General features: G+C 53.9%; 1 protein-coding gene across 3 annotated transcripts; it reads right to left on the reverse strand.

Annotated features, from left to right (window-relative positions):
- Positions 1–1,429: 1,429 nt before the first annotated feature.
- On the reverse strand, positions 1,430–18,131 carry Ccdc88b (coiled-coil domain containing 88B). Of its 3 annotated transcripts, none has more exons than XM_075973311.1 (27): positions 17,998–18,131; positions 17,601–17,740; positions 17,314–17,428; positions 17,166–17,235; positions 17,021–17,079; positions 16,849–16,932; positions 16,138–16,281; positions 15,845–15,993; positions 15,638–15,719; positions 15,363–15,521; positions 14,694–14,840; positions 14,414–14,522; positions 14,126–14,250; positions 12,864–14,027; positions 9,148–9,275; positions 8,959–9,076; positions 8,605–8,700; positions 8,389–8,529; positions 7,679–7,935; positions 7,231–7,374; positions 6,878–7,064; positions 6,630–6,775; positions 6,336–6,434; positions 5,975–6,141; positions 5,285–5,491; positions 5,061–5,129; positions 1,430–1,920 (listed from the first exon to the last, which is right to left on the reverse strand). In XM_075973311.1, the coding sequence occupies exons 1-27, from the start codon at positions 18,055–18,057 to the stop codon at positions 1,865–1,867; spliced, it is 4,422 nt and encodes a 1,473-aa protein (XP_075829426.1). In that variant the 5' UTR covers positions 18,058–18,131; the 3' UTR covers positions 1,430–1,864. The 3 variants fall into 3 exon arrangements, with proteins under 3 accessions (XP_075829426.1, XP_075829425.1, XP_075829427.1); XM_075973310.1 differs by having other exon boundaries at positions 14,126–14,262; positions 17,998–18,130; XM_075973312.1 differs by lacking the exons at positions 1,430–1,920; positions 5,061–5,129; positions 5,975–6,141 and having other exon boundaries at positions 5,318–5,491; positions 14,126–14,262.
- Between the last annotated feature and the right edge of the window lie 7,382 nt (positions 18,132–25,513).

Consider the following 25,513-nt stretch of genomic DNA (forward strand, 5'->3'; position numbering starts at 1 on the left):
CCTGCCACATGGTACCAGACCTCAGCTGTTCCCCATGACACTTTCGTGCCTTCAAAACCAATACCAAGTGGAAGACACACGGTTTGCCAAGTTCTGCTGAGAGCTTGAGATGTAGCCTTGGCCCCTACTAGGCCACGGCTTCTGTGCGGCAACCCTGAGAAACACTTCCTAGAAGACTTTGCCTCTGATTTTTCAGCCCTAGCTAACAAACATCCACTGCCCCAGTAGAACAAGGGTTTCACTTCCACTGTCTGCGTTGCTCTCAACGGTCTTCCGAATCCCCACAACACGCCTCTAAGCTTTTCCTGCTCAAAGTTCCAAAATCCTCTGCCTTCGTCCCACAAGGCAGCCCAAAGCATAAAAGCCAGATGGCCAGATCCATCACAGCCGTACCCCACGTTCCAGGTACCAACTTTTATAGTAGTTTGCTTCTCTGTTCTATGACAAAAACACCTTTGGGAAGAGAAGGTTTATCTGGCTTACAGGTTTCTGTCCTCCTGTAATGGAAGCCAGGGCAGGAACGCAGAGTTAGGAACTGAACAGTGGAGGAACACTGCTTGTTGGCTTGCTCCCTTTGACTTGCTCGGCTAGCTCTTATTTTAAGGGTTTTTTTTATTATGTTTAATTACATGTCATGCGCATGTCTACATGTGGGTATGTGCACGTGAGAAGGCCAGAAGCATTCATTCCCTAGAGCTGGGGTAATAGACAGCTGTGAGCTGCCCAGTGTGCTAGTGGGAACCGAACTTGTGTCTTCCAGAAGATCAGCACGTGCTCTTAACCATTGAGCCAGGTCTCTAGCCCCTCTGCTAGCTTTTTTGTATAGCCCAGGCTCACCTGCCTAGGAATGTGTCACGGGTGCACTGGGCCCTCCTACATCAGCAAGCAATCAAGAAAATGCCTTCATAGACATGCCCATAAACCAATCTAATGGCGGCAATTCCTCAGTTGAGTTTCCTCTTCGCAGGTGTCAGGTGGACAACTGGAGCTAGCTGTGACAGCTTCTCTTCCCAGTCATCATGCTTGGGACTCAGGTCAGAGACATAGCATGACCTCTTAGAAAGCACTGCTTGTGAGACTGTGAGCTCCCTGAGGCAGAGGCTCAACCCCAAAGGAGTGGGGAAAAAGATGAGGAGGTTGGAAGACATAGAGAGAGAAGAGGTACCCTGAGACACAGGGTCAGGGTCAACCAAGGTCACCATGTCCCACTTCCTAGATCCCAGGTCCCTTTCACTGTTGAGTGCCAACCCAGACCCTACCCACCTACCCACCTGGACAGCACATTCAGGTTTTGGCAAGTCCAAGTGGCCACACTATAATTCCTTTCACCAACTGGTCCAGGCATGGCTCCCTGGCTACAGAAGCCCACTGATAGGAATCCCCAGCACCTCCAGGCTCCCAGAGGCAGTCAGCAGACACAGAGCCCAGATTCAAGGGATTATAGCTTTATTTTCCTCTCCCACATGTCCCCAGCAAGGCTTAGATATCAGCCCAGCTTGTCCCCAGGGAATGGGCCTTGACATCCCGTCTAGACCGGGCACAGGGCTCTCTTGCCCACTCTTGCCAGCCTCCTTCAGCTGGAGCATCCCCTAGAGATCGTCTCCTAAATGATGGATGTGTGGCAGAGCAAGAGCCCCGGACATGAGCGACCTGGTGGGACCAGTCATAGTCCCTGCCTACAGACTTGTCCCAGTTCCTTTGCAGGGCCCCCGTACAGGTTGTGGGGGGCCTGGGAGTCCAGGCCTCTCTATTCAAGGACTCTTCTCGAGGTCCCTGGGTACCACGGCACTTGGGTTGCCTGGGAGACCCACCGATGGTGCAATGAGGACGAGGCTGCTCTCCTAAGCCTCCTGTCACCTCAGCGTCACTGGCTGAGGGAAGGGGTAAGGGGATGTTTCTCCGGTTTCTGCTCCTGGAGGGCTAGAGAGAAAAGCTGGGCTCAGGCTTCCTCTCCAGGAAGACGCCCAGCAGTCAAGGCGGCCCAGGAGACCCTGGGCCATCTGCCCACCAGCTATCCCTCTACCCCGTGCTCCTTTCTGCCTCCAGGCTGTCCCTAAACTTCAGCTCCTCTCTGAAGCCTGTCCCCAGCCAGCTCCCTCCTTCAAATCCCAGCCTGTACACACACACACACACACACACACACACACACTTACTTCATCCCCAGCGCTATAGTACTGCTAACATGCTGGGGCTGAGCCCACACTGTTATATGCCTACATGTGAAAAGCTTTAAAAACTTCGTATGAAAAAAATAATGAGTGTGGTGACACACAACCTTTATCCCAGAACTGGGAAAGTTGAGGCAGGAGGATTGCCACACATTTGTGGCCAGCCTGGGCTACACAGTGAGTTCTGGACCATATAACAAGACTGTGTCAAAAGAACAAAGAAAATAGCAAGGCATAGGCAGGCACAGGGTAGGTAGAGGCAGGAGAATGAGTTGAACGCTAACCTAGAAAAGAAAGGCAAGTCTTGAGCTGCACATGGTGGATAACCCTGTGTCATGCCTGTAACCCTAGCACTCATGGGGCAAAGACAGGCAGATTATCTGAGCCTGGCTTCAAACTACGGTCTATATAGTAAGACTAGCCAGGCTGCATAGTGAGACTCTTTCTCAAAAAGTAAAATAATTTTTTTCTTTCATCCTAATAGCAAACAAGTAAAATAATTTTAAAAAGAAAATCTCATTTGTAATTTTTTGCACTGAGTACACATTGAAAATGGTAATTGTCTAGGCAGACGGACTTAAATGAGTCATGCCATTAAAAGCCTTGTAACCTGTCTCTCTGTTTTCTGCTAAAAAGGAAGAAAAAATATACACATAGCTCACAACAATGTATTTCTCTTTTTTCCCCCATTTAAGACAGGATCTTGTCATAGAGTCTAGGCTGGGCTCGACCTTTCAATCCTTCTACCTCAGCCTCCCAGCTCCTGAGATGACCAGCATGTGCCACGCATGCCCTGTTCAGACTGTATCGCTATCAGCTCAGGCTGCTGTAGACAGTGGGTATGCCCTGTTCACACTGTATTGCTATCAGCGCGGGCTGCTGTAGACAGTGGGTATGCCCTGTTCATCCTGTATCGCTATCAGCTCAGGCTGCTGTAGACAGTGGGTATGCCCTGTTCACACTGTATTGCTATCAGCTCAGGCTGCTGTAGACAGTGGGTATGCCCTGTTCATCCTGTATCGCTATCAGCTCAGGCTGCTGTAGACAGTGGGTATGCCCTGTTCACACTGTATTGCTATCAGCGCGGGCTGCTGTAGACAGTGGGTATGCCCTGTTCACACTGTATTGCTATCAGCTCAGGCTGCTGTAGAGAGTGGGTATGCCCTGTTCACACTGTATCGCTATCAGCTCAGGCTGCTGTAGACAGTGGGTATGCCCTGTTCACACTGTATTGCTATCAGCGCAGGTTGTGGTAGACAGTGGGTATGCCCTGTTCACACTGTATCGCTATCAGCTCAGGCTGCTGTAGACAGTGGGTATGCCCTGTTCACACTGTATTGCTATCAGCTCAGGTTGCTGTAGACAGTGGGTATGCCCTGTTCACACTGTATTGCTATCAGCTCAGGCTGCTGTAGACAGTGGGTATGCCCTGTTCATCCTGTATCGCTATCAGCGCAGGCTGCTGTAGACAGTGGGTATGCCCTGTTCACACTGTATTGCTATCAGCTCAGGCTGCTGTAGACAGTGGGTATGCCCTGTTCACACTGTATTGCTATCAGCGCAGGTTGCTGTAGACAGTGGGTATGCCCTGTTCACACTGTATCGCTATCAGCTCAGGTTGCTGTAGACAGTGGGTATGCCCTGTTCACACTGTATTGCTATCAGCGCAGGTTGTGGTAGACAGTGGTTATGCCCTGTTCACACTGTATTGCTATCAGCTCTGGCTGCTGTAGACAGTGGTTATGCCCTGTTCATCCTGTATCGCTATCAGCTCAGGCTGCTGTAGACAGTGGGTATGCCCTGTTCACACTGTATTGCTATCAGCGCAGGTTGTGGTAGACAGTGGGTATGCCCTGTTCACACTGTATCGCTATCAGCGCGGGCTGCTGTAGACAGTGGGTATGCCCTGTTCACACTGTATTGCTATCAGCGCGGGCTGCTGTAGACAGTGGGTATGCCCTGTTCACACTGTATTGCTATCAGCGCAGGTTGTGGTAGACAGTGGGTATGCCCTGTTCACACTGTATCGCTATCAGCTCAGGTTGCTGTAGACAGTGGGTATGCCCTGTTCACACTGTATTGCTATCAGCTCAGGCTGCTGTAGACAGTGGGTATGCCCTGTTCACACTGTATTGCTATCAGCGCGGGCTGCTGTAGACAGTGGGTATGCCCTGTTCACACTGTATTGCTATCAGCGCGGGCTGCTGTAGACAGTGGGTATGCCCTGTTCATACTGTATCGCTATCAGCTCAGGCTGCTGTAGACAGTGGGTATGCCCTGTTCACACTGTATTGCTATCAGCGCGGGCTGCTGTAGACAGTGGGTATGCCCTGTTCATACTGTATCGCTATCAGCTCAGGCTGCTGTAGACAGTGGGTATGCCCTGTTCACACTGTATTGCTATCAGCGCGGGCTGCTGTAGACAGTGGGTATGCCCTGTTCACACTGTATTGCTATCAGCTCAGGTTGCTGTAGACAATGGGTATGCCCTGTTCACACTGTATTGCTATCAGCTCAGGCTGCTGTAGACAGTGGGTATGCCCTGTTCACACTGTATTGCTATCAGCGCGGGCTGCTGTAGACAGTGGGTATGCCCTGTTCATACTGTATCGCTATCAGCTCAGGCTGCTGTAGACAGTGGGTATGCCCTGTTCACACTGTATTGCTATCAGCGCAGGTTGTGGTAGACAGTGGTTATGCCCTGTTCACACTGTATTGCTATCAGCTCAGGCTGCTGTAGGGTATTTTCAAGCAGTGTTTACTGTCTGTCTCCCTACACCAAAATGCTCTCTGCCATATCCTCAGGAGTGCACCATTTGGTGTTTGGTAAGGGATCCTTCCCCATCAGAAGAGAGAATTGGTGATAAGACTTGCCAGGGACCCCCAACTCACCCTCTCGACTGGCATCTGTTTCATGTTCCGGGAGGGTCTTAATGGAGCCATCCCATTCCACACCAGATCCTGGGAATCAAAAGGTGGGCACTGGGCCATGGTGCCAGGCAGTGGTGGGTGAGGCACACAGGGCACAGAGACTAACAGGAATGAATCTCCTCCCCAAAGGGGCAGGGTCCACTGGAGGATGATGGGGGCTCATATTCAGGGACTCTATATCTCACCTTTGCTATGGGCACTGGGTGCCCCCAGGGGGCCTGGCCTGCGCTGTCGGAATCGTTGCCTTGGGGTGTCCCCTGGACTGAATGACTCAGAGCTTCGCCCGACAGGGAACCGGGAGCTGAGTCTCCGCCGCTGCCCACCTGCCAGGGTCTCATCTCCCAAGCAGAGAGAACTCTGGGCACGGCGCATGGGTGCCGGTGACAAGGACCCTGTGAGAGGCATATGTGGAGGGGTTGGGTGTCGTCAACATACAGGGAGAGGCCAGTCAAACAGAGAACCAGTGGGTGAAGCTACACAGGGCAGAAAGAGGAGCAGAATGTAGGAGAGAAGGGAGCTGGCAGAAAAGCCTGGCCAATGTGTTGCTGGCTCACAGCTCACTGTGTGGCCACGGGCAAAGCACCTCCCACTATCTGATCCTCAGGTTCCTTTTGTACCATCAAGAATATGACCCTTCCCTAATGTGCCCTGCTGCTATGAGGTCTTAGGCTTGGTGTGGGTTGTGTAGAAATGGGGAGGAGGCAGACAGGAGACTCCGCAGGCCCAGAGACAGAGCAGCCAATATCATCAAGGCAGGCTGGAGGCAGGTAGCAGGAAAAGTCTCGGAGGCAAATGTGCAGGCCAGATAGTAAGGAGATGCCAAGGATGGGAGACACGGGATAGGGGCATCCTGGTCACCAGGCCCTCAAACCCACCTGTCCCATCTGCCTCCCTGCCCTCAGGGAGCTCCGTCTCCAGGGGGCCCCCCAGGCTCTCCGTGCTGCCAGCCCCATCGGCCCCCAGGCGTGGCCCCCCATGGAGGGCCCCCTCCCGCCGGGGCCGAATCAGCCGCTTCACCTTGTCTGCCAGCCAGCTAACCTTCCTAGGGGCAAGAGGGCATAAGAAGGGATAAGGGAACAGGAGAAGGAGGGAAAGGAGAGTTGTGTCAGGGGATGAAAAGGGCCAGGAAAACCCTCACTAAGACCTACATCCCAGTCTGGCTTTTAGGGAACTGCGGGTCAGAGGTAGGACTGGGCAAAGGTTAGCAGGATCCCATTCCAGAAGGTGGGGCCTCACTTGGTGCGGGGCAGGGGCCCGGGTTCCAGGACGCGGTACTGGTCCATGATCTTCTCCACCAGCTTCTGCTTCTCCCGGCGTAAAGCATTAAGCTGGTCCCTGGTAGAAAGAGGAGAGAATGGATTCACAGAAATCCTGGCAAAGCCCTGGCAGAAACAGGTGTAACCCAGGGCAACCACTTTGCAGGTAAAACTCCCCTATGCCTGGGTTCTTTTCCTAGGACCTGGGCGGGGTGGGGGTGGGGGTTGCTCCCTGAAGGACCGGGGGCGTGGCCCCTGGTCCAGCCATGCTCACAGGTATTCTCGCTGCTCTCGATGCAGGTGGTCCCGACTCTCCAGACTGCGCTCCAGCAGCTCTCGGTTCTCCCGGCTCAGGGCCTGTACCTCAGCTAGCAGCTGCCTGTTCTCTTCCTCCTGGGCGCTGCGAAGCTGGGTCAGCAGCTGCAGGCAGCAGCAAGGCCAGGATGAATACCTGGCTCGAGACTGTCCCAGCTTGGCTTGCCTGCCTTGGCCTCCCTGGGCGGCCCTAACACTGCGTCACACCTCGCACTGTGTTGTCAGCCGACAGGCGCTCAGGTCCAGCTGCTGGTTGGACTCACGCAGCTGCTGGCTCTGCATCTCCAGCTGTGCCCGCTCCAGTTCCAGCCTTGCCAGGCGGCCCCGCAGTTCCCCACGTTCACCCTGGAGCTCCCCTCGCTCGCGAGACAACTCAGCCAGTAGCTTCTGAGCTCTTTGGAAGCAAAGACTACTGCTCTCCAAGAGACAGGAGGGCCACACCCACGGAGAGGAGGCGAAGCAGAACACACAGTGGGCAGTGACTAACCCACCCCAACCCACGTCGCCTGCGGGACTGCTGATGTGGGGAGTGGGAGGCAGGCCTGAACCAGAGCTGGTACCTGTCGTGCTCATTCTGAAGTCTCCGCAGCTCCTCCTCCAGGCCCCGCTGCCTTTGCCCATCCTGCATCAGGCGCTCTCGCTCTGCCAGTAAGGCCACCTCTTGTGCTTCCACACTGGCCCTCTGGGCCTGCAACTGCTCATGCCTATATGGACAAGGCCAAAAGGGCTGCAGGGGACTTCAGCCTTGGCAAGTAGGCACTGCATTGTGGCGGTCAGGAAATCTGACACTTCCTAAGCATAAGCACTACACCCCAGCAAAGCCCCCAAAAGCAGAACCGCATGCCAGGTGCTACCGTTCCTAGCCTCAAAGTCGGGGAGCCCACACCCCAAACAGATCAGCAATAGGGTAGATATGCAAAGTATGGAATTACCTACTGGGTCAGACCTAATGAGGGAGACAGGCAAGTGGCCATGCCAGGGAGAGAAGTGGCACTTGGGGAGTCTCACCGGCCCTGCAGCTCCCGGTGGGCCAGCTCCAGCGCGCGCATATTGGCCTTGAGATCTCGGTGCCGTCCCAGCAGTCCCTCCAGCTCCGTCTCTTGTCTCCGCTGCAGCTGGGCCAGGGCCTCATGGTCTCGAAGCAGAGCCTGCTGCTGCCCACGAGTCTCCTCCTGGGCCCGTCTTGCTGCCCGCACCTCCTCTTCTAGCACTCCCAACTTCCTGTGCAACTCCTGGCCCTGCATCTCCATCATAGACTTTTCAGCCTAGGGTGAAGCAAATGGGCCGAACCAGGGCAGTAGGCACCCTGCCCAGAAGGAATAAGGGGCGTGACCTGAGACCAGAGGGCAGAGCACAGGTCAAGCTACGGAGGAAGCAGAGGGACAGCTGAAGAACAGGAAGAGGCTAAAGGCGGTAGAGAGGCATCATGGTGGCATGGAAAAGCTGGGCCATACAAGAGGCCGGACTCAGGGATGGGACCAATGGGTAGAGAGTAGGGAAGGCAGTGAAGGCTAGCGGCTAGGATGGCAGAGAAGGCTGAGAGGGTGATGTGACGGGGGAGGGGGGTGGAGATGGGGACAGATGGGGAAGGCAGACTGGGACGGCTGAGGTCAGAGGACAAGTTCTGTGGAAACAGGTGGGGCAGCTGACTAGAGTAGGGGAAAGGGTCCAAAATAACACAAATGGGGAGGGGACGATGGACCCAGGCTGCCACCCACCTGCAGGCGGCTGCTGTGTTCCTGTGCCCGCTGGCTCTGTAGCAGGAGCTCCTGTGCCCTGCCCTGCAGGCTCCCTAGCTGCCCCTCCAGGTGCTGCAGCTGCCCCTGCAGAGCCGCCTTCTCGGCCGCCAGTGTGGCATTCTGCCAGAAAAGGGTATCAGTGGCTAAGTGGCCAGTCCTCCCATCCCCTGGGCAGTCTCTGCTCTATCAACTCACACTTCGCTCCACCTCGATGAGCCGGCCACTCTGGGTTTCCACAGTTCGAGGCTCAGCTCTCACCTCTGTCGCCAGCCTTACAGGGTACTGTCGCAGCTGCAGGGACAAGGTCCAGGGACACAGGTTACAGGTGCCTCGCACTCATAGGGGAGTATTGGAGCCCAAGAAAAAGCAGAGCAGTCACCCCAAGAAGAGGCTCCATCCACTTAAGGAATGGAGGAAACAGCCCCACCAGCATATGAGGTGAGCAGCTAGCCACCAATTCAAAGCTAAGACCTGAGTCCTGGCGGCCCTGGTTGTCCACTCCCAGGTTGGGGCAAGGGGCTGGCACCTCAGTTCCCAGGACAACCTTACCTGAATCAGCTCCTCCTCCAGCTTCAGGGATCGGGCCTTGAGCTCCATCAATGCCTCCTCCTTACTGGTGGTTGCTGCCTGCAGCTCAGCTTCCAGCCGCTGCTCCAGGCCCTGGTACCTACCAGGAAAAACCTTGAACACCCAGTCCTTACTTCCCTGTCCCTCCCTATCCCCAACCACTGTGCCCACCTCTGGTGCTGGCTCTCCTGCTCTCGAAGGAACTCCTGGCGCTCCAAGGCTGCCTTTTCCAGCTCTCGCTGCAGATGCTCCAGCCGGGCCCCCAGCTCCTGGCCCCGTACCATGGCCTTCTCTAGCTCCTGAGGGCAGGCAGGGCAGGTGGAGACAGAGGAGAGCTAGAGACAGGACTGAGAAGGGGTTTTTGTGCTCTGCCCTGCTCTGTTACCCTGGCAAATGTCTTTAATCCTTTGGATCTCTGTGTTCCCATCTGGTGGGCATAGTGGTTCACATCTGTAACACCAGCTCTCAGGAAGCTGAGGCAAGAAGATGATTGCAAAGCTAAGGCCAGCCTGGGCTACATAATGAGGTCTAGGCTAAAAGACCTGCAAGTGGGGTGCGGTGGCCTTGCAGGATGGATATGTAAGGCATGGCCCCTAACTCTGGCAGGGTGTGGACGCAGCCCCTGAGATGCACAGTATGTAGGTGGCTTCACCTCTTTAAGCCCATAGTTTCTCATGGACTCAGGAGGCTGAGGAGCCCCGCGAGCTGCCATGCCAGCCATGTGTAGGGGCTCAATGGAGACAGGCCTGCAGAACCCCCTCCACCACAGAGGGCTGGCTACTGACAGCAGTCAGAACAGGAACTCGGGGTCTCGGGCGTAACCACAGTGCAGGGCCACAGAGGTCGGGTCAGGGCTATGGCATTTGGCAGTTGGGCCACAACATTCCAAGGGAGGGGAGGGAGGCCAAACCATTCTAACTCCTGAGGACCCTAGAAGATGAAGCTAAACAAAGGTGAGTGTACCAACCCCTGGCCACACCCGGCCTCTGAAACCAAGACTGCTGTTGAGCCATCGTCCTAGCTAACAACTCTACGTCCTCGCTGGGCACTGCAGTTCCCAACAGATGTGGGCATGGCCTCGGGGTGAAAATCCACAATTCAGGCGGGTGGTGGCAGCACACTCCTGTAACCAGCACTTGGGAGGCAGAGGCAGGCGGATCTCTGAGTTCAAAGCCAGACTGGCCTACAGAATGAGTTCCAGGACAGCCAGCACTACACAGAGAAACCCTGTGTCAGGGGAGGGGAGGAAAGGAGGAGGAGAAAATTACAATTCCCATAAGGCCTTGCTGCCTGGCTGGCAACTAGGGCCCTGGCTCTGCTAGAGATAAGAGAATTGTAGTGCAGATGAAGTGGAGATCAGTGGAGACCAAGGGCCCTGCCCACTCCCTTTTCTGGCTATAGCCCCACCAACCCTAGCTGACCTGGAACTAGCTCTTGTAGACCAGGCTGGCCTCAAACTCACAGAGATCCTCCTGCCTCTGCCTCCCGAGTGCTGGGATTAAAGGTGTGTACTACCCCATCTAGCCCCCTCTTTAGCCTCAGCGGCTCTGCTATACAGCTCAGGCTGGCCTCTAACTCTCAATCCTCCTGCCTCCGCCTCCCAAGGGCAGGACTGCAGGCATGCACCACCACAGGAGGGGCAGGCAGCTTTGTTTCCACTTTAGAGATGAGGAACATGACACTCCGAAGTAACCTGCTCCAAGCTGACGATGGGAGTGGGGGGGGGGGGGACAGGGGGCGGGCACAGCTGAGACACCATGCAGTTCTTTACTGACAGGTCTCCAGGCCCCATCCTGCAGTATGTCTCCCAGAGAGACGCTCTCTCTTCATTGGCTCATGCGCATCAGTTCTCACTCCCCCATGTATCACCCCCATAGCTATCCTGGGCAGTGCCCACCTTGTGTCAACCAACCCCCCAATCCTGCTTCCCATCCTCACCCCTGGGAGGGGCTGATGCAAGGTATTCTTCATCTGAGCCCTGGGATGGGACTGGAAACTGCTCACACTGGGGCACCCAGTTCCCAGCCCACAGCTCCTCCACCCTTGCCATTGCCTCCTGCTGCCCTTGGCTTCGCATCCCAATGGGGACTGACCATTTTGGTCTCCAGCCTCCAGAGGTACCATTCACTCACAAAAAGCCCCGGCCTCTCCCTCAGCACAGAAGGAAGCTTCCACCATGCCCAACAAGACCTCCTCAGCCTTACCTCTCCTGACATCTCTAACTCACACTGGGATCTGCTCCTCCCTGCCTCCTCCAGAAAGCCTTCCCTGCTGTGTCCAGCATGGACCCATGATTCCCTGCACTGTCCTGTCTCCCCCAACCTGGTCACTGCTGAGCACACGGCCTGGTACAGAGCTTTGGCTGACCTTACAAAGTGTGTGAATGGATAAATGAATGAAAATCTTCCTAGACATTCTCTCCCCTCCATCACTGGCCCTGTGCTCCTGTCTGCCTTACCTGCCATGGCTACCACTGCCACTGCCTCTTGAGGGGCTCAGGTTCCCATCTACCAAGGTGACCCTCCTCAAACTCAACCCCTGAGGCTTCCTATGCCACTGCTGTGACATTTTCTGGGTCCCCCAACATCTCCAATGCCTTCAAGTTTTCGTCCCTCCTCATCAAAGCTCTTAATCTTTCAGCAGTAAGTAGAATCTTGGTGACCTTCCCTGGAGGCCCCTCCCACCCAGACAGGCATTCCACACCCTCCTGGGTACTCTGCGGGCGCTTCATCTCTACTAAATGCTTTTGTTTTCTCTCTGGACAGAGTCTCACGTAGCCCAGGCTAGCCTCCAATTCATCATATAGTCAAGAATGTCTGTGCTGTCAGCCTAACACAAGTCACTCATCTGAGATCAGGAGCCTCAGCTGAGAAAATGCCTCTGTCAGATTGTCTGTAGGAAGTCTGTGAGGCATTTTCTTGGTTAATGATTAATGTGGGAGAACCCAGCCCACTGTGACTGGTGCCGTCCCTGGACAGATTGTCCTGAGTTATAGAAAAAGTGAGTAAGCAGCCGGGCGGTGGTAGCGCACGCCTTTAATCCCAGTATTCAGGAGGCAGAGACTCTGTGAGTTCGAGGCCAGCCTGGTCTATAAGAGCTAGTTCCAGGACAGGCTCCAAAGCTACAGAGAAACCCTGTCTCAAAAACCAAAAAAAAAAAGTGAGAAGTTAAGAGAAGCCAATAATAAACAGGGCCCTTTCACAGCCTCAGCTTCATTCAGTTCCTGCCTCCAGGTTCTGGCTTTGAGTTCTTGCCCTGACTTTCTTCATGATAGACAAAATAAAACCTTTCCTACCCAACTTGCTTTTTTTTGGTGGGGGTGGGTCATGGTACTTAACACAGCAACAGAAAAGCAAACTAGAACAATGACCTTGAACTTCTAATCCTTCTGCCTCCATGTCCTGAGTGCTGAGACAACACGCGTGTGTCACCGTGCCTAGTTCACGTGGACCTGAGGGCCACCGTGCCTCGTTCACGTGGACCTGAGGCTTCATGCATGCCAGGCAAGCTCTGTACAAAATGGACCCCGTATGCAGCTCTTGAGGAACCACTGTTCGGTCACTTACAGCAGGCCTTGGCCAGGTATAAGCCAGGTGCTTGCCACAGTTATCCCTGTCTGCCAGACTATGAGGGCTGCAAGGCACAACATCTTTGTTTTATACAGGAGGGGGAACAGGGCAAAACGGCAGAGGCTATGACAACTGAGTGCAGGATAGACCACAGACTGGCAGTGTGAGTCCCTCCTGTAGCCTACCCCATCAAGGACTGACCATCAGCTGCATCCTGCAGCATCAACAGTGGCCTGAGCTCCCTACCTTCCGTCCTATCTCAGTGCCGTGAAGGAACCCACAATGTACATCCCTGACCCACTGCCGTACCCAACATACCTCCCTGAGGGCTTGTTTCTCCCGATGCTCCCTCTCGGCCTCCTCCAGGTGACCATGGACCTGGCTCTCCAGAGTCTGCACCTGCTGCTCAGCAGCCTCAGCTTGAGCCCGCAGCCTGGGCCCCTCACGTTCCCACTGCCTTCGCTCACGGCCTGCTGCTGCTAGTGCCTCTGCCAGTGCCTCCCGCTCTCGTGATGCAGCTTCCAGCTCCAGGCTAGCTGTGTCCAGGGCTTCACGCAGACGGGCCTGCTCCCGAGCCTGGGTCTCTGCCTCCTGGTGCGCCTCAGCCTCTGCTCTGCGTGCTTGGGCCAGCTCCTCAGAGAGGCAGATCGCCTCTGCACTTCGGGCCTCCAGTCTTTGGGCCTGGGCTTGTAGTTTAGCCTCAAGGTCCACAACCTCCCTTCTTAATTGTGCCACCTCCTCTCTGAGGGCCTGCTCTTCTGGGACAGCACTGGCCAGCGTCTCTCCTAGGACTGATTCCTCCCTGGACCAGGCATCGGGAGCCTCTTCTGATGTCTGCCGCGGTTTCTGAGGGACTAGTGTGCTGACCATCCCCTTGGGCTTCTGTTCTTGCCCTCCTGTCTCTGTCTGATGCTTGGACAGTTCTAGCCCCTCCTGATCCAGCGGTTCCTGATCCTTTAGTGGCTCCGGGAGTTTGAACTCTGAAGATCTGGGCCTGCACTGAGGGCTCTCCTGTTTTGGGACCTGGGCCTCAGGCACCAATTCCCCTTGGAGAGCCTCCCTGCTTCCAGTCTCTCCTAGAAACTCCTGTACCTCAGTTCTCATCTCTGGACCCAGTGGTGGAGCCAAGACAGTGGGACCCTGGAGTGAGACTCTGTGGCTAGTCTTCTCCGGAGACCCATGTGTCTCCACAGTAGGGTCTGATTTTTGAGGAGTTAGGGCTGAGGTCTGGGGATCCCGAGAAATCATCTTGAAAGAACTCTCCATTGCCCCCAGGTGTGAATCAGGAGCCTTGGGACACTCAGGTGACCTTGTGATGTCAGAGTCTGATGCTGAGGAAGCCGGGTCCAAGGAGTCAGAGCCCTCATCTCCCCTCTGGCAAGCCCAGTTTTTGAGGCTGTGATCTGGGGTCAGGGGAATTGGGGAAGCCCCATTGAGCACAGCCAGCACGGAGTCCTTGCTCTGCTCCTCCAGCAGAGGGTGCTGAGGACATATGAGAGAGAGAGCCAGTGTAGGGGAGCATTTGGATAGGGGTCGTCGGGGTGGTAACCAGCAAGGATAAGGACGCTGGAGGGACCTACCTGACTGCCAAGCTGCTCCTGGAGCATCTGCAGCAGGCCTCGAAGCTCCCGATTCTCCCGCTCCACTGTCCTCAGCCGCCCAGCCTCCGCTTCCCGCACCTCATCTTGCAGTGAGGGTGCTGTTCCTGGTAGGGGAGCTGGGAGTGTGGTCAAGTCAGGACTCTACCCACCCTCCCTGACTCCCCATCAACGCCTCTCAGAGACCTAGTAAGGCCATGAAAACAAGTCCTCCCCACTCATAGTCTGCCTCCACCCCAGACCTCACCCCTACCCCTAGATCCCACTCACCCTCCCCAGGGGAACTCGGGGGTGGCTCCAGGCCCCTCTGAAGCTCCAGCTCCAGCTCCACATTTTCCTCCACCAGCTGCTCCAGCTGATGCCGCAGAGAGTCCAGTTCCTGGGGTGTGGAGGAATGGGGTCAGGGCAGCCTTCTTCATCTGGCCCTGGCCAAATGTGTAAGTCTGGGTGTCCCAACAAGCTACAGGAACCACTTCGAGAAAAGCTGAGCATCACTGGGGTCATGGGAGAACAGGGACAACGGGCAGAGAGTCAGGTCAACCTAGCTCACCGCATGGGCCTCGCCCAGCCTTGTGCGCAGCAGCAGGTTCTCCCGCTGGGTCTCATGCAGCCTGGCCGAGCGCTCTCGGGCCACCTCCAGTTGTTCCTCCAGCATCGCCTTGGAGGCCTCCAGGGCCCCAGAAAGCACTCGCTCCTCCTGGTGGGAAAGCAGGGAGGATTCGTGGTGAGCCGCAATCCCTATGCTCTTCAGCACCCGCAGTTCTCGATTTCTTCTCCAGGGACGGCCTCAGACCCTGCCTCCTTTTCCTACCTCTTCCCTCCATCTGCAGCTATCTCCAGGGTCTCCCCAGGTAGCCTTCCCAAGCTCCTGACCCACCCTCCCGTAACCCCTCCAGAACCTCCTTCCAAGGCCACATCCCTGCAGACCACCCTAATCAGCACCCCTTCTTGTTAGGGTCTCACTGCAGACTCCTCAGCTCTCCCCACGGCCCCATCCTTCAAAACCTGCCCCCTTCCATAGTCTCCTCCTCTTCCCCCTTCCATACGCCCATCCTAAAGGGTTTGTCTCAGACTCCAACTGCCTTATACTCACCCATTTCTCCCTGCTAGCAAGGTCTCCCCAACAAAAGTTGGACCCCTTGGCCCGTCTCCCCCGGCACGCCCCGCCTCCAAACCACGCCCCGAGCGTGCTCCGCCCACAGCCCCGACCCCACCTCACCTCCAGCTGGCCCTTGAAGACTTCGGCAGCCTGCAGCCTCTCACGACAGCGCCGCAGCTCCTCCTGCAGGCGTGGCAGACGGCCGACCCGCTCGCGCAGTGCCTCTGCCTCCTCGCGGTAGAGCTCAGCGCGTTTGGCTTGTCCGGACAGTGCCTGGGCCTGGGCCAAATGGTATGGAACTAGGATCAGCCAGCCACGGGACAGAGGTGAGGGACTGCTGGGAGAAATGGGACCGCGATGGGGAGGGGACAGTGGTGGGGGACATTGGAGCCCACCTCCTGGCGGAGCCTTCGAATTTCAGCCTCCAAGCCCTGCACCTCTGCTTGAGAGTCCAGCAGCAGCTCCGCCTTCTCCTCCCTGAAGGGATGCAGTGATGGAGAGTGTCTGCCAGCCGCAAACCCGCACCTGGGCCCTATCGCGCCCCCAAGACAGGAGGCCCATCTGGGTCCCATTGACCCCTTCCCCAGCCTACAGACACTCACACCTCCTGCCGCAGTCGTCTCAGCTGGGCCTTGGCGTTGGTCAGCTGCAGAGCCAGATGGTGCGAGGGACCCTCCGCAGAAGCATTAGCAGGAGCTTCTGGCAACAGCAAGCGGGCTGGCTCCCGCTCCAGAAGCAGTTCAGCCAACCGCTGGAGGGAAGGCGAAGGTCAAGAGGCGCCTTCCAAAACCTCTGCACGTAAGCCTTCCAATCCCGACAGAATCACTCGCGTTTATGACTGGCTCCGAACCCCATCCCCCTGCTCAGCTCCACGTGACTGTTGCCTGTCCCCTACCTGTGCCTCCAGATCACGCTCTCGCACCAGCCTGGACATAGTCCCCATCAGGTTCCGTAACTGCATCTCCAGCTCCACAGCCACCAGCTCTCCAGACTCTGGTCCAGCCAGAGCCAGTACCACACCAGCACCAGGCTGGGTCACCTGAGGGCATGGAGAACAATACATCAGAAGAAGGGTGGTGAGGGTAACTTCATTGGTCGTGATAGTCCCACATGCCACCCACCACAGTGCTAAATGACCAAGGAGTCAGACAGACTCCCTGGTAGGCAGACAGACTGGGAGAGGAGGCATGACTAGGTAATAAAGGTGGTGGCAAATTTCCAAACTAGCCATCTTCTTCCTCAACCTCCTGATTTGAGACAAAAGCCTGGCAGTTTTTGCCTCCCACCAGCAGGCCCCTGCTGGTGTTCTGACTCAACAAGGCCTGATCAGGGCATGCCGCACAACAGTTTCTGACCAGTGAGCTATCCCATCGGTCTTCAAATGACCAGCCCTAAAGTAGGGGAGCGGGACTCCTCAGAGGCTGTAAAGCCCCGGGCTTTTCTCTGTGTGTTCTGCTGCGTGTGTTCGCTCACCCCAATAAACGCCTTTTTCTCTGCTGCCACCTGGTGCCCTTCAGATCTTTCCTACCTGTAATTCTTTAACTAGCAGAGAAAACGAACACAACCAAGACCCCTAGACTGTGTCACTTCTAGACTGCATCAGTACCTCTTGGATTACAGCGGCCAGCTCGCTCTGGACATCAAGACTAAGGCCCCGGATATGACGGATGAAGAGCTCCCGGTGTTCACACTGTGGTAGACAGGAGGACCAAAGCTGGTACAAAGAGGGCTCCCTCCTTCTGTCCAAACTCCATTCTGTTCCCCCTTCTCCTCCTCACCTGCACTGAGGCCCCCAACAACAGCCGAAGGATGCCTTCCAGCTCGTCCACTGCCTCTTCTGCTGGGCACAAGTCACAAGGGGTTAAGGAGGGGCACGGGGCAGGGACAGAGGGCAGAAGGCAACACCACCTGAGGAGACAGCACCTGAAAGGGGGTCAAACCCCAATGTCTGGAGGTCTGGGGGCGGTGACAGGATCAGCAGCTGCAGTTCCTCCTAGAACAGGCCAACAATAAGAAAGCCACCTTCACGAGGGCTTGCCAGGCTCCTTGTCGGGTCTCCCCAGTGCCTTACCTGATAGAAATCTCTCAGTCGTCCCCACAGATGATGGAGGTTCCACATCCGACAGGCCGCAGGACCATCATGGCCCCTGATCATCCGAAGACCTCCTCCTCGGGAACTAGGAGCACTGTGGCCACCCAGGGAACATGGGTGAGAGGTTGGTTTGAGGACCCACCCACCCCCAGACCTTACCCTCCACCCCCAGGCTCCTCCCACCATTTGCGGTCACCTCCCCGCAGACCCGCCTCCCCCGCTCCTCTCAGACCCACCTCCCCCGCCCCCCTGTCACTTTCACTTACATGATGCCCAGCACCCGAAGGAGTAAGGCCCCATCACTCAGCTGCTGGAATCTCTTCTCTGTACAAAGAGACCCCTTATCCTCCTCCTCTGTCCCCGCTGATTCCTCTGCCTCCCCCACCAACCCAGCCAGTCCCAGCGCCTGTTGGGCCAAACAGGAGAGGTTAGATGAAGAGGTGGAAACTCCCAGCAACCAGTAAATCCGTCCTGAGCCCCTGATCTGCCCCAGCACAGGATCCTCCTCCTCACCGCTGCCCCCAGTGCCTCTGGTCCCAGATCCTAGATTCTCCCCGCCTCACTCTCCTCCGCCCACTAGGCTATACATCCCAGCCACCGCCCCTGGCCCTCAGCCTGTGCTGACACTCACTTCCTCGCCCAGCCCTCCCACCTGATCCTCACCCAGGTGGCCAGACTCCCACTCAGGAAGTCTTTGAGTCTAGGCCCCTTGGCCCCCTCCATGTTGGGGGTCAGGGTGTAGTCCCTGTCACGCTGTGGCAGCTACACCTGCTCTGAGAGGAAGAGGAAGTCCCCGGCTGGGGGATCCCAGGGGCCCAGCCACAGACCCTGTACAGCTTCCTTCTTCCGGGGTTCTGCCGGGCTACGTGTCCTGCCTCAGCGGCACACACACACAGACACACATGCACACACACAGACAAACACAGACACAGGCACACAGACAGACAGACAGACAGACAGACAGACACACACACACACACACACACACACAGAATTTTCCTGGGTCTCAGATAAGACTAGATGAGTGGAGGCCTATGGGGTTCCAGACTCCGTGACAATGATAGGGAGTCCTTTCCTCTCTAGGCGAGAGAGGGTGACCTCAGCCTGGCACTCTGTGGTCACTAAAGAGGCTCTGGCTTTGTCATGGAGTCTGAGTGTAGTACCACATCTCCTTCTTCCCTTGAGCCTCATGGCAGTTCATCTCAAACCCTGACGCCTGCTGAAGGTGCTACCTGTCCCAGCCAGCGAGAGTGGACACTGACCCAGCTATGCTTAGCATACACTACACTGAGAAATGGCTGTGGCCAGGAACCTCAGTTGCCAGCCTCAGTTCCCCAAATGTTTTTGTTTTCGGGGGGGGTTGTTTTGTTTTGTTTTTTGAGACAAGATTTCTCTGTAGCTTTGGAGCCTGGAACTGGCTCTTGTAGACCAGGTTGGCCTCAAACTCACAGAGATCCACCTGCCTCTGCCTCCCGAGTGGCCGGCACACCACCACCCGACTATCCTACCTGTAAACTCCTTGAAGGAAAGCAACATAACACAGAGATGTGGCTCGCTCAGTCAAGTGCCTGCTCATCATGCACAAGGCCCCGCCTTCAATCCCTAGCATCTTATAAACCAGATGTGGTGATACACCCCTGTAATTCCAGCACGTGGGAGGTGGAGGCAGGAGAATCAGGAGCTCAAGAGCATCCTGAACTACGTACAGGGAATTCTAGACCAGCTAAACCGACTTAGTGAGAGACTGTCTCCCCAAATAATAATGATGCTGGGCTTGGGGGCACACCTTTAATCCCATCCCTTGGGAGGCAGAGGCAGGTGGATCTCTGTGAGTTCAAAGCCTACACAGTGAGTTCCAGGACCATCAGGGCTATTTAAAGAGACCCTGCCTCAAAAATAAATTAAAAATTATGGTGATAATAGTCACACAAAATATGACATTGTAGCCCTACTAAGTGCTTTCCCAGGACAATCGGGGAAGCCCTTCCTGAGGAGGTAGGAAATTCGTGCTGAGTTCACAGCCTACTGAGAGGGAAGATGTTCAAGGAATCAATGCACGATTGCTCAGAGGCAACCGGATGCAGAGATCAGGAACTATTCACGTCTTGTTCACCACGAGCGGCATTTCTGAAGTCAGGTGGCAAGGTGCTGTTGCCCTTCAGCTGGCTTCAGTCCTGCCCGAGCTGTCATTGCAGGCACAAGCCCACACTTCCAGGCTCAGCAGCAGCGGTTTCTGGAGAGGAGGTGTGAGCCACTTAGAAGACGACTCTGAGGCCCTGCAAATGGTGGGAGTGCCCTCAGGAGGGACCTGATGATCTGAGTTACTCCGGCATCCCAGCAGAGAAGTCTGGTTCCCAAGCCCCCCCCCCCCCCCCCGCTGGTGCGACCTGTTTGAAGTGCAGCTCTGTGGAGTATTCTGCACGTCCCCGTCCCCGAGTGGGAAGCAGCCAGGAAATACAGACATAAGGACTCACAACAGAAGGGGTCACAGGCCTCGCCATGGGAACTCTGCCACTGCGCTCACCCATTCGTCTGTCTCGATGTTGTCATCCTGTGTGTGTGTGCATCGGAATTTTATGTGATGTGAGCCTGCATCTAATCAGGAAGCTGGTCTCCTGGGAAAGACAGAAACATCCTAGTGAGGAAGAGCCTGGGGCATGGTTAACTTTCTCCTTAGTGGCATTTTTTTTTTTTGGTTTTTCGAGACAGGGTTTCTCTGTGGCTTTGGAGCCTGTCCTGGAACTAGCTCTGTAGACCAGGCTGGTCTCGAACTCACAGAGATCTGCCTGCCTCTGCCTCCCAAGTGCTGGGATTAAAGGCGTGCGCCACCATCGCCCAGCTAGTGGCATTTTTTAAAAATATTTATTTATTATATATACAATATTCTGTTTGTGTGTATGCCTGAAGGCCAGAAGAGGGCACCAGACCTCATTACAGATGGTTGTGAGCCACCATGTGGTTGCTGGGAACTGAACTCAGGACCTATGGAAGAGCAGGCAATGTTCTTAACCCCTGAGCCATCTCTCTAGTCCCCAGTGGCATTTTTTTTACACTTGATGACATCTTAGAGTTGATATGATATGAGGTAATAGTACCAGCAATGGAGCTGTGGTGGTGCAGGCCTGGAATCCCAGCACTCAGGAGATGGCATGTCAGCCTCTTCATCTAAGGGCAGGGGAGATGGCTCAGGAAGCCTGGAAGTTCAATTGCCAGGACCTACACAGTGGGAAAGAACCAGCTCCTGCAAGCTGTCCTGATCTCCACACTCATGGTGGCATGTGGGCCCCCCAAATGTGACCCAAAATTAAAGCAGTAAATACAAATAATGTGAATTATAGCAAACACAGGCTTCACATAGCTGGACATGGACTGGATTCTAGCATAAATTCTAATTGGTCCTAATAATAAAAACTCAGAGTCAGCTATCAGGGGGTGAAAGCTGAAGGATCAGAGAAGCAAAGCAGCAGCCACTAGCGTTCTTATCTCTACCAAAGCTCAGACCAAAGCGGCGATCCTGTCCTCAGACTGCATCCTCAGACTGACTGCCTAGACTGCAGCCTCGGACTGACAGGTGCTCAGACTACTGCCTCAGACTGCACTGAGCTACAGGACTTCTCTGTGAAATAAAAACTATGGAATATTTCTCATTTTGCAGAGGGGAAAAAAAACCCAAGGCACAGAGGCTTAAGAAACCTGCCTAAAGTCATACAGCTATTAAATTGGTAACGGACCAACTGGAATAGGGCAGCAAGGCCAGAGGATAAGGAACTAGGGACATCAAGGCAAGGCAAGCTGGGGTGACAGGCAGTGGGAAGTCACACAAGACTACGAGAGAGGCTTGTCCTTGAAAAGCATTCATAAGGGGGCTCAGACAAGAAGTTGTTGAATGACCCAGCTGTGCCTTGGGCCTTCCTAGTAATACTTTCCAGGGGTTGTCGACTTGAATCTTGTCCCCTCTTGCCTCCTCCAACACTTTCAGTCCAAGGATTCCTGGAGGTACTGCCACACTGGCAGAGAAGGTCCTTCACAGTCGCCAGAACCGTGACTGCTGCCGTGACTGCTGCTCACCTCCGCTGTGGCAGAGGAAGGCCCTGAGTTGCTCAACTCTGAGTCACACCCTTCCTGCGCCCTGAGGCAAGGACCGTGTCCGATTGCTCTTACTTCCTTCATTTAGATAAAACTGTCTGCACCTCTGTCTGTCCTCAGACTGCTGAGTCAGGTGAGGCAGGGTGGGCAGTGAGGCCCACAATCCGTCAGCACTGGCGTCCTGTGATTCCCAGGATTAAATACAGAGTAGAATTCATGTCGGAAGGCTGGCCGGGGTCCCTGGCTTGAGTCTTCCTTTAAACATTTTCATATGCATATGCATGATTTTGCTGACCAGTTTCATGTCTATTTGACACCGATTAGAGTTATTTTGGAAGAGGGACCCTCAACTCAGACAATGTCCCCACTAAGCTGGCCTATAGGTAAGCCTCTGGTACATTTTCTCTATTGATGATTGATGTGGGAAGGCCCAGTGTGGGCAGTGCCTCTTCTGGGCCTGTGTACTCTAAGTAGCCGGCTGAACAAGCAGGCTGCATTCCTTTATGGCCCCTGTTTCAGGTCCTGCCTCCAAGTCCCTTCCTTGGAATTCTACCCTGACCGCCCTGGATGGTGAGCTATAAATGGTAAGATGAAATAAACCCTTTTCTCCCCAGGTTTGCTTTTGGTAGTGGCTTTTTATCACAGCCATAGACCCATGCATGAGACAATAAATGTTTAAAAAGCAGGGCTTTAGTGGCACCTGACTGGAACTGGAACTTAGAAAGCTGAGGCAGGGCTAGGAAGTTGTAGCCAATCTTGTAGCAAGCTTTTTTGCTGGACTCTTTTTGGGACCGCCAGCCCCCACATAATGACATGGAGACTTCTTATTAACTATGAAAGCTTGGCCTTATACGAGCTCTTATACCTTAACCTGTTTTTATTAATCTACCTTTTGCCACATGACTTCTTACCTCTCTTTCATTCTGTACGTCTCACTTCCTCCACGTCTCAGAGCTGGCATCTCTAGTGTGCCTAGATTCTTCTTGAGTTCCGCCTATTCTCTCCTGCCTAGCTACTGGCCATTCAGCACCTTATTAATCACATCTTCATGCAGTGGAAAAAAAATATTCTGAAACACAATCTGGACTACATAGCAGGACCCTGTCAAAATAAATGGGTAAATAAAAGGACATAGTGGCTCACAACTGTAATCCCAGGACTTGGGACAACTGAGTTCAAGGCCAGCCTGGTCTACAAAGTGAGTTCCAGGACAGCCAGGGCTACACAGAGGAAACCCTATCTTGAAAATAAAAGGAGGACAAAGAGAAACTCAAATGTCTATCATCCATCACTCCCACTGCCCTAGCTAGAGATAGTCACTGGTACACTTTTGTCTGCTTTCTGAGGACCTCAGTGGCCGTGTGCCCTCTGCTTTGCTTCACAGGGCTTTACAGCCTTGTCTCTCTGGTGGTGCTGGGAGGGGGGCATGGCGTCACACATGCTAAGCACACAGTAGCACTGAACTAGTCTGAGCTGTAGCCCCCAGGCAGCCAAGATCTCTTGTCTTTCTGTTCAGGGAGCCAGGCGTGGTGGTTCATGCCTTTAATTCCAGAACTTGGAAAGTAAAGGCAAACAGATCTTTGTGAGTTTGAGGCCAGCCTGGTTTTTTTGAGACAGGGTTTCTCTGTGAAATAGTCCTGGCTGTCCTGGAACTCACAGAGATCTGCCTGCCTCTGCCTCTGAGTGCTGGGATTAAAGGCGTGCGCCACCATCACTATGCAGGGTATGTGGCCTATAGCTTCCAGAGAGTCTCCTGTGTCAGCCTTCCATCTCCTCAGAACTCCAGGACTGCAGGTGCACAGGCCCCACATCTGGTCATTAGGTGGGTTCTGGTGATTCAAACTCAAATTCTCAAACTCGTTTGATTGGCTGGCCTGAAATTTACCGCACAGCCCAGGCTAGCCTCAAACTTGTGATGTCTTGAGACTCAGACTTCCCAAGCACCAGGATTACAGGTATGAACCACTGTGACGTTTTTGTTTGCTTGCTTGTTTGCTGTCAAGGTACCACTTGTGTCATCCAGATTGCCTGCAAATTTGCAATCCTCCTGCCTCAGTTTTCCAGGTTCTGGTCACAGGCACAGGCCACTAAAGCCCTGTTTTGTTGGGTTTTTTTTTTGTTATTGTTCTTTTTTAACACTTTTTAGCCCAGCCCAGACTTGACATTTTAAGAACTCACAGCTCTGGGCTTCTGCTGTCTCTTTTCCACTTAGTCTCCTGTTTTTGTGTGTTTGTTTTTTGAGACAGGGTTTCTCTGAGTAGCCTTGGCTGTCCTGGACCTTGCTCTGTAGACCAGGCTGGCTTCAAATTCAGAGATCCACCTGCCTCTGCCTCCTGAGTGCTGGGATTAAAAGTGTGCACCGTCACCTGGCTTTGTTCGTCTACTGCTGATGGATGTTGGACACATTTGCATCTTGTACTACGAACGACAATGGCACAAGAACCGGCTTTCTCAGAGATCTTTCTTGATCAGTTCCTTTTCAATGAAACTAACTCCTCAGTTCAGCATGGGGTCTCACACCTGTAACCCCACCATTCAGGAGGCTGAGAGGGATGGTAAGTTTGAGACTAGCCTTGGCTACATAACAAAACTTATCTTTAAAAAAATCTACTGGGCATGGTAGCACATTAAATCTCAGGAAAGGCAGGTGGATCTCTGTGAGTTCTAGGGCAGCCAGGTCTATAGAGAGAGACTCTGCCCCCCTCAAAAAAAAAAAATAATAGTCTGGTAGCTCATGCCAGCTCTTAGGAGGAAGAGGCAGGGGAATCAAGAGAAGTTCAAAGCAAGCTTAGTCTAGTCTAAATAAGAAGTTCCAGACTAGCCATAGCTGTAAAGTGTAACCAGAGACTGCTTGTCAGTTTCCCAGCCGCTCAGACCCAAATAACCACATAGAAACTATATTAATTATAACAATGCCTGGCCAATAGCTTAGACGTATTCCTAGCTGTTCTTACATCTTAAATTAGCCCATTTCTGTTAATCTATGTATCACCATAAGGCTGTGGCCTACTGGTAAGGTTCCAGCATTTGTCTCCTTGACACCATCTATATATACTCTACTCCCTACATATATCTCTGTGCAGTTAATCTATGTATCACCACAAGGCTGTGGCCTACTGGTAAGGTTCCAGCATTTGTCTCCTTGACTCCGCCTACTCTATATATACTCTACTCTATATATATCTCTGTGCAGATCCCCCCTTTACTCGGCTAAGCTATTGGCCAAAACTGCTTTATTCATTAACCAATAAAAGCAACAAACATACAGAAAGACATCCCACATCATTACAGTGAGGCCCTATCTCAGAAAACAAAAACAGGGCCAGAAGGATGCCTCAACAGGCAGAGACACTGTTGGCCAAGTCTCACGATCTGAGTTTGCTCCCTGGGCCCCACATGGTGAAAGGAAAGAACCACCTCTCATAAGTCATCCTCTCACCAACACACACACACAATAAATTAATAAATGTAATAAAGTTTAATTAATTATTTTATTTTGATCGATTCATAAAATTTATACAAGAAGTAGAGAAGGTACAAATTTAATCTAGAGGGCTGAGGATGTAGTTGAGTTAGGAGACCATTTGCCTCCCATGCAGGAAGCCCAGGTACCATTCCCAATACTAGATAAGTCAGATCAAACCAAATGTCATGGCACATGCCTATGATCCAAGACTTGGGAGGAGGAGGAAGGAGGATCATCCTCAGCTATATAAGGACTTTGAAGCAAGTCTGGGCTACATGAAGTGCTGTCAAAAAAAAAAATCCTGGGCTTTGTGGCACAGACCTGTGTTCCCAGCCATAAGGGAAACTGAGGCAAGAAAATTGCAAGCTAGGCTCTCTAGTCTAACAAGTTCAAGACTCTGTCTCAAAATACAAAAGTAGAAGTTAGCTGGGCAGTGGCAGCGCACGCCTTTAATCCCAGCACTCAGGAAGCAGAGGCAAGCAGATCTCTGTGAGTTCGAGGCCAGCCTGGTTTACAGAGAGAGTTCAAGGACAGCCAGAGTTGCTACAGAGAAACCCTGTCTCGAAAGTGATGGCTATGAGGTTTGGCTTGGTCTGGGACAAGCTCTTACCGTGTGGGTAGCCCAGG

This window comes from Microtus pennsylvanicus, chromosome 5, assembly GCF_037038515.1.
Source record: "Microtus pennsylvanicus isolate mMicPen1 chromosome 5, mMicPen1.hap1, whole genome shotgun sequence".
NCBI classification, from domain to species: domain Eukaryota; kingdom Metazoa; phylum Chordata; class Mammalia; order Rodentia; family Cricetidae; genus Microtus; species Microtus pennsylvanicus.